An 8,463-nucleotide genomic window follows, 5' to 3' on the forward strand; every position below is an offset into this window, starting at 1 on the left:
TGTGGTGGTGGGGGCGGCTCAGCCACTCCGCGAATGCCACCAGTGCTCGGCTCCAACACGGTGCCCTCTGGCCATGTCTTTGTTTTCATATGAGGTCCCCATCCTGACCAGGATCATCCACGGGCGCTGCTGTGCATGCAAGGCCAAGGGTTGTGGTGCAGAGTCACCCCTAACCAGCACCACATTTGGATGCTGCAGCATCATGGTGGGTTTGCACAGGTCAACTCTTCCAGGAGCTCATGAACCAACACGTAGGAACAAGCACGCTTCATCTACAGGTAGAGGAGGAGCAGCTGGATGAACCTTCCCTGAGATAAGGGAAGAGCCTACCCCACCAGCTTCAAAAGGGACCCCAGGGTGGTTTCATCTGAGCACTGAAGAGGGAATGAAGACAGAGGTTGATCCCCTTTGCAGGCTACATCTCTCCAGATCTCCTATGGCTTCAGCCAGAGCTGCTCAGGCAGGAGACTGGTCCTGCTTGGACCGAGGTTCTGGAGACACCGGCACCGCCGAGCTCTCCCTGCCCTTCGGTTACGTCTACAGCACAGAGTGACCCAGTTGTGTGCTGTGTGACACCCCTCAAGGCACTCCCAGCTGCGGAGCTCCATCAGGTTGACTTGGAGGAGATGTTCCTTCAGAGGCAGCACCCAGCAGGCATGGTGACACCCACTGCCACCCCCTCTGTCAGGGAGGGGGCCAAACGCATGATGACGTGCCACAAGAGGCGATGACAGGTCCGTGCCACAACGTCACACTGGCTCCCAGTTAGGGGGAAAAGCGATGAGGAATCCACGGCTGACTCAACAAACCCCACAGACCGGCCATCAGGCAGCTTCTTGAACCCATGAGCAGTTGAGGGTGGTGGAGATGGGGGGGCACGCAGCTGAGCCTTTGTACCGAAGAAGGGCCAAGAGCCACGGATGGGCTGAACGGACACATCAAAGTGACGAGTACCCTGGACAAGCCCAGGAGAGGGACATGGACCAGGCTTCTGGCTGACCTCCAACCTATCCCAAACCTGGATGCGCAGGTACGAGCTCAAATTTGCAGAGAGAAGATGGGGCGCCAGGAACGGGTCACTGCGTTCAGATATGTCCCACCTTGAAGAGCTGGAGGGTGAAGGAGGACTCTGGACTTCCCAGCACATCCCCTTGCTGCTGCTGAACAGCTCCATTCCAACGGGAGGATGGAGAAGGGGACTCTCAACCATCTCACCCCATCAGCAGCTGCCTGGGACCCTGGGGTGCTGCAGGCAGGGGAGACCGGGATAGCTGACAACAGGGATGGTGGACACAGACAGGGCAGGTTTGCCCATGGTGCAGCAGGAAAAACCTCTGAGACACCTTACGGGGGGGCTGCGAATGCTTCAGAGAGTGGTGGCCATGAGGGACAGCCCTCTCAAGGTGGGCAGTACGGTGTGCACGCAGGGTTATCCTGGCCCCATGGCAGCTTGGTAGCAATGGTCCTCTCCTCCTCAAGTTACAAGGGCTGCAATCACTGTGGAAGGTCATCTGGTGGGGTGGGCTCTTGGTCTGGGCTCCTTCTCAGCCAAGGAAGAAGGTGGGTCAACCTGGGGACAGTGTTGTCCCCTGGTGCTCAGGAGCATCTCTGGGCATCACTGTGTGTGGAGACAAGGGCGAAGTCCTATGTGAGCAGAGGAATCCAGGAGCCAACGTCGCTCTGGGTAGGAGCAGGAGCTGGGCAACAGGATGTCACCAATACCCTTGTCCCCAGGATCATCATACTGGTGGGTGAGGGTGGCCTGAGCAGGTAAAGAGCTGCGGGCTGACAGCCCAAACGGAAGGCAATGGTCTCCTACGACTGCCCAGGTAGGGTGCATGAGGTCCCCCTTGCCCAAGGCTGGAGGTGGTGGCCTACTGTGGCACATGGCCTCCTCAGGCAGGTCGGGAGAGGTGAGAGCATGGAGCACGGCCTTCCTCCACAGCACCAGGTCTTCGGGGCAGGCACGGGGAGCCAACCCACAAAGAGGGACAGCTCGGCGGCAGAAACTGCCCCAGGCAGCAGCATTTGGCCTCGTGGTCAGGAGAAACCGGCAGCCACTGCCTCCAACTTTCCTTGCCAGGCTCAGGGCTTGCAAAGGGCAACCTTCCAGTTTTGGGTGGCAACGACACAGCTACACCCGCTGCTCATCACACCAGGGGACTCACCTGGAGAAGAAGGGCTTGCGGCCAACCGGGACCAGCTCACGGCTACGAGGTGGCCATGCTAGGGCCAGCTGGGCTCGAAGAGCTCCTCTCCCTACGCATCTGCCCCCTTTCCGTACAAACCTCTTCCCGCAAACCCAACGCTGGGGTTCGGCTCGCTCAGCTGCAGAGCAGCGCGGTTTCCTACCTCCTGCTCAAGCGGATGCACTATTGCCAAATAATTTGCCTCTAAAAGCTTCTCTGAGAACTAAGACGCCCTGGAGGATGCTCTGGTACAGGAGTCCTATGTCCTGTGGGATCACCGGGTTCAGGATGATGAGCATGGGAGAAGACAGCTTTGGGTTAAACACAAACAAATCTGGGCAGGAACAAACCATGCAGGAAAACCATGCAGAAAAATCAGAGGTGAAATCAATGTGAACACTGACAAGAGAAACATGGAAAACTTTGGCAAGACAGTCCCCCTTTTTGTTTTGGGTTTGGTTTTTTGTTGGTTTTTTTTTTCCTCTTCAAAAATAAAAATGTTAGATTGCAAAAGAAAAAAAAAGGCTTCAAACAGTTACAAAAAGCCCATCCTTCTCAAGGCAGCACTCCCACGGTGCCCACGTTCCCCCTACAACAGCTCTGGCCCATACACGGCGCCGCAGGATGAGCAAATCCTGAGGGCAAAGACCGCGCTGGCACTGACTGCTTCACCTAAGATCCCCCCTTCAGCATTTTATCCCCAAACTTGCCATTTCTCCCTAAAGCCTCGTCCCCAGCCGTTCTCGTGATTAGGCTTTAGAAACCCATCCCTGGCCTTTTTGGAACGTGCAACCCCCTCTTGCTGCACCCAGACCACCCTGGCCAGCAGGAACGGTTTAGGACATGGGCTCTGCCACCATCCCATGAAGGCTGCACCCCAGGAAAACAGCACCGGCCAGCACTCAAAAGCCCCACGTGCATGGAAGACCCATGCTGGGGACCTACAGCACCCTACGGAAGGAAACAAAACCATTCGAGGTACTTACTTGGACTGGGTTTGCTTAGTAAGGTTCTTTATGGTCAAGCCCTCCTTTCCTATGATCGCACCAACAAACTGCGTGGGTACCAGCATCCGCAGTGGGAAATCGAGCTGTTTGGGCTGCGAGGAGCCCCCCGGGGAGGAGCCCCGCTCCCTGGAAGAGTGGCCCCCGCGGCGGGATCGCTGGGGGGGTGGAGGGGAGCTCACCTCTTCATCCGGGATGTAGGAAATCTTGAAGGAATAGTTCTCAAACTGGTGGTCACTCAGCTTCTCAATTGCTCTGCAAGGCAGGGAGATGCGGAAGGTGGTGAGGGGCTCTCCGAGGACCCCTCCAGCACCCCCCAGCACTTGCTGTTGTTGACCATGGTCCTCCCCAAGCCTGCATCTTCCTCCCCAGTTTGGAGAAGGTGGCCATGGGAAGCCAGAGCCCCCCACTTTCCCCATGCGGAGCAAGCCCCGTAGCGTGGTGGGATGATGTCCCTTCCCATGTGGGTGACACCAGGGCTGGCACACGGCTTGTCCCCCCAGCAGAGGTGGGATGCCAGCCTGAGGATCTGCCACTCCACCTGAGGAAAGCATTGGCCAGAAGCTATCACACAGCATGGAAATGGTCTCGCAGGCTTTTTCAACACAGAAAAGGTGACAGCGGGGCTCTGAGCAAGAGCTGCCGCTCCAAGCAGAAGGATGGGGCACATGGTGCCCCTCTATCAGGAACCCCAACTCCCTTTCCAGCTCAGTGAGGCTGGGGGTGCAGCACCCGGACTCTTCATCCCCCCAAGCCCCTCCTCAGAGGCGTGATGCTTAGCCATGCTGGAGTCTGCGATGACTTCTGCGAGCGGTGATGGCTTCAGCCGTACTTCTTCCCTCTTCCTACCGCATCTCGCTTGGGCTATTTACAGGCAGGCGAACGAAGGCACCACTGCAAGCAGCTCCTCGCCAGGCCTCAGCTTCATATCCAGTGAGGACTTCTGCAGCTTCGCCCTCCCTTTCCAAGAGCAGCACAGTCTGATTTCTCTACAGAGGTCTTCCTTTCACCTCTTCCCATCCCAACGTGCTCTAAACCAAACATGTACTCACAAACCACCCTGGCCTTTCCTCTCATCTCTTGCTTCTGCATCGAGCTGCTGAGCACCACCTAAGACAGGTGTCAGTCAAGCCTCTTACCCCAAAGTATCAAGCACTACTGTGTCGGTCAGACTCTTGGCCTTCCTTGCTTGCTACACATCCCAAGACACAGCAGCTCATGCCATGCTTATCTGCGGTCCACAGCACCTTCCTCCGGCCAGCTGATGCTGGAGCATGCCCACCATGGCCACCCATGGCACAAGGAGGACTCTGCTCTGGCCTCCTGGACCAGCAGATCATTCTCCCCATCTCCATCCTCACACGTCCAACCTCGTGATGGATCAACTCAGATAGGAAGTCGCTGGAACATCCAGCAGCAAATGGACTCTGGCAAAGGCTCTTCCTTGCATGGGGTCTGCCTGCTCTTGGTCACATCAAAAATACCCTGGCCACTAAGTATGAGGTGTGCTCACTACATACTCACAGCTAACTCAGGGCTGGTCTCTAGCACAGGGCTAACATCTCTACAAGCCTGTAACAAAGCGTTTTCCTTGAAATAGTCCTCACATTTCTGAAATAACCCCTAATTTGTATTTTTTTTCCTCTGCTGGTTATGATAAATCTTTAAGCATATCTTCACACAGCCCTACTGCACTGATGCACAGCCTCATTGGGTTCTTCCGTTCTTTTAAGGTTTTTCTTGATGGGTGGCATTTCTTTACAATTCCTCTGCACAACATGCAGGTGATCTACCCTCTGCCGCTCTCCCTCCCCTGCAGAAACGAGCCACGGACCCCTTGGCTCCCTCTCACCTCCTCTGACCAGTTATTCCTCCTCCCAAAGGCCCTCCCTTGTCCATGGCAGAAGCCTTTTAGAAGTCGACGACCAGCAGGTTTCTCTTGACTCCAGGAAGCAGCAGGCGACAGTCTCTGCATATTTTGGTCTCCAACTTGAATTTTCCCCAAATGGTGGAGGGTACTTACACCTCCCATCACCGCAGCGTTTCTTCACCATCTCTCCCACCTCCTTCGCCATATTCCACCTCTTCAGCAGCTCGGGTTGGGTGGTCCAATTGGTGATTAATCCAGTGCATTCCTAGTTTAGGTTTGGACTTCCAACCTGGGAAGATGACTCCTTGATGAATTGCTTACCTGATCTGACCCTCAGCTTTCTAGAGCGCTTTGCTCCCTGAAGACAAGGCCACTGCAACCCTGCAGAGGATCTTGTAGGAAAGACAGTGTCCAAAGAGAATTGCAAGATGGCACATCTGGGAGCCCCATGGGGACAAGAGAAGAAGGTACAGAGGAAGAGGGGGCCACCATGAGAAACCCCATCTGCCATGTGAGGGGAGAAGGCAGGAGACTGCCCAGCGGTGGTGGGACGAAGAGAAGACTGCTGGCAGAAAACATGCGAGATGAGACAGGTCAAGATAAAACCAACATCTGCCTGCTATACCTTCAGAAGATACACAGACAGCTCTGAAGGCCCTTGAAGCTTACATTGCAAGAGCTTAGAAATGACCCAAGGCGGCTTAGACAGAAGACAAGAAGCAGCCTGGAAGATACCTGGGTTTCCCTGGGAAAAGTTTGGGTGGTGTGAAAGTATGGACAAAACAAAACAAAATCCACTTACACTTTTGCTTCTTCTTTAGTTGCATACGTTACGTTGACAACGGCTGTTTCTGTGTCTGTGTTGACTGGGGGAAAAGCAAGAGAAGAAGCGTTAGAGCAGGGGAGCAGAGAGATGTCGTTCCTGCTCCCGTCTCCCCTTGGTATGCCCTGGAGCAGGGATGCAGGGGGGGATGGTGGGAGGGTAATGCCTGTCCCATGGGGGACGGCCCCGGCCACCGCACAGGGTGCACGTTTGTGCACCGCTGTATTTTCCCCCAGCACAAGGATTGAGCTGGGCTGGTAAAGGACCAGAAGGTGCCAAGGCTGGATCCTGCTGCCCTCGCCAAGGAGGATGCATGGCCGGACATCACCAATCCACCAGCAGACCCCAAACAGTTTGTTTTTGCTTGCAGGGAAAATTGGGGTTTTAGTTTGCCAGTGACCACGAAAAGCCCTGGGGACGGAGGGCTGATGGCCCGTGCCATCTCATCACTGGATGGGTGGCCCCACCTCTGCCAGCAGGCCTTGTGTCCATAAGAAAAACCATTTCATCCCAGTACCAATGACTGGGAAAACAAGGTTTCACCTCACTGGGTTTTCTTCAGCATGGGCAGAGCTGGGGAGCAGCGCTGAGACTTTTGCACAGATGAGGACCATGCTGGACCATCTTACCTTGCTCTACGTTCTCCACTGTCCCATACTGAGCTAAGAGGCCATCCAGCACCTGGGGGAGAGAGCAGCAAACAGGGCAGGTAGGGCAGGTGAGGCAGGCAGGAGAGGCTGCCGGACAGGCAGAGAGCAGGCAAGGGAAGAGCCTGCTTCACCCACAGACACCCTCCAAAGAGCCCAGCATCACCCAACTGCTTAAATGCCTTCACCCACCTGTATCCCATTATTCCAGTGATGCCCTACTGCTCAAAGCTGCCCCATGGCTCTGGCACCCACAAGCAGGCAGGAGATGGAGCCCAGTTCATGCTTCACCTCCCTCCTGGCTTTACTGGGAAGGTAAAGGGTGACCCACGTGCAGATCACAAGCTCCAGCAGCACAGGTGGTGCTGCCCGGCACAACCGATGGAGATGGAAATGAACGGGATGTTTTTAAGATCATCCGCTTCTTACCTCCCACTGCAGGTGGGGGGGGATGTTTCGGATCTGGATCTTCCTGCTCCTGCAAAGACAAAGCCCAGGGTTAGGGTCTGCAGGCATGCTGCAGCAGGAGAGCAAAGGCTTTCTGGGCATCAGACGGCAGCTGGTGAGAGCTTGCTGAAGCATCCCCCTTCCCCACGCTGAGCTGGAGCAGCTCATCCCCTGGGAAAGCCATTTCTCCCAGCCTTGCCCCCCATCATCACTCGTTGGGGCGATGCTGTCTCAAGAACGCTCCCTCCTCATGCTGGCTGGTAAGGAAACCTCCTGAAATGAGCCCCTGCAGAGTCACGGCCACACAGGCACAGCTGGGATGCACGCACACCCCTCACCGCGCTGCCCCGGGCTGGCCAGCTGGATGCAGACAGGATCCAGAGACCCACCATGGCCAGCCCCGCCGTTCCTTGAGAGGGGTTCTCCGAAAGTGCATCCTGCTGATGTCCACCACGTCCCAGCAACATGGGGCTGCTTTCCGTGGGGAAACCGAAATACATATCCTCGGAGGCCTGCCCCTGAAGTTGGCCAAGGTGCCCTACCTTGCCTGGTTGCACTCCCAGCCTCACATGATTGTACTCTCGACTTCACTGCGGTGCAGCCCTGGGGCATGGATGCGCAGGAAGCATTGCAAAGGCTTCCCAAGAGCTAATGGCCACCAAACGCCTCTCCAGCCTGGCTGCAAGAAGATGTGCTTGGGCAGTGGGGAGTTTCGAGACATTCAAGTCCATGGAGGATCAAGCCAAGCCGTGAACTCATCTACTGTCCACCCAGATAATCCTACTTGTAGTCAATCAGCTCTGACCAAAGTAGCGTCCTGTGTTCTCACTTGGTCCAGCCCTAATGCTCCGAGCAGACCCAGACCACTTCTCCCAACATCAGGGATGAGTTTTCCGACCGAGCCATCCCACGCAACACAGCCAGGTTTTGGAAGCCAATCGGCAGCTGGAATCTGGTTTTACAAAACCAGTTTTTGTCCTTTCTTGGGATCAGCTTAAGGAGAATGCTTGGAAGGACCGGTACCACCAGCCTGAACGCTACGTGAGGACATGCAAGCAGCCACCAGCAGCCTCAGCTGACGGCCAGCAAGACCACGGGGCTTTGGGTCAAATCCTGCAGGATGAGCCTTTGCAGGAGGTGGGATGAGCTCTGCTCGCCTGCAAACCATCAACATCCAACACCTTGATTCCACCAGCGGTCTTCAAGAGCTGAAAAATGAGACCTTCAAACTTTGGCCCAAACAGCAAGGCTGGCCCCTGCATTCACTGGTCATTGCACAGGCGCACCCCGAGCCCCTGCAAGCAATTTGGGCAGATAGAGTTTCTCAGGTAGTTTGGGGCCAGACACCAGGGACAGGGAGGAAACGTGGGGCACACGAAACGAGAACCAGAGGTAAGGCTGGCTTTCCTGCAGACCCAAAGCAGCCAGGGCCGGCAAGAGTCGTGCACCGCAGCGCTGGAGGTTGACATGCTCCAGACACGAT

At 55.9% G+C, this 8,463-nt stretch overlaps 1 protein-coding gene across 1 annotated transcript in view; it reads right to left on the reverse strand.

Moving 5' to 3' along the window:
* IGF2BP2 (insulin-like growth factor 2 mRNA binding protein 2) overlaps window positions 1-7,011 on the reverse strand; it is a gene marked incomplete at both ends in the record, with an annotated part of 13,227 nt that extends 6,216 nt beyond the window's left edge. The window contains 4 exons of the mRNA XM_009695809.1: window positions 3,176-3,448; window positions 5,866-5,929; window positions 6,516-6,567; window positions 6,963-7,011. Of these exons, the coding sequence (XP_009694111.1) occupies window positions 3,176-3,448; window positions 5,866-5,929; window positions 6,516-6,567; window positions 6,963-7,011 (438 nt within the window). The remainder of the gene's footprint in view (window positions 1-3,175; window positions 3,449-5,865; window positions 5,930-6,515; window positions 6,568-6,962) is intronic.
* Window positions 7,012-8,463: the final 1,452 nt, after the last annotated feature.

This window comes from Cariama cristata, unplaced genomic scaffold (assembly GCF_000690535.1).
Source record: "Cariama cristata isolate BGI_N322 unplaced genomic scaffold, ASM69053v1 scaffold34962, whole genome shotgun sequence".
Lineage (NCBI taxonomy): Eukaryota > Metazoa > Chordata > Aves > Cariamiformes > Cariamidae > Cariama > Cariama cristata.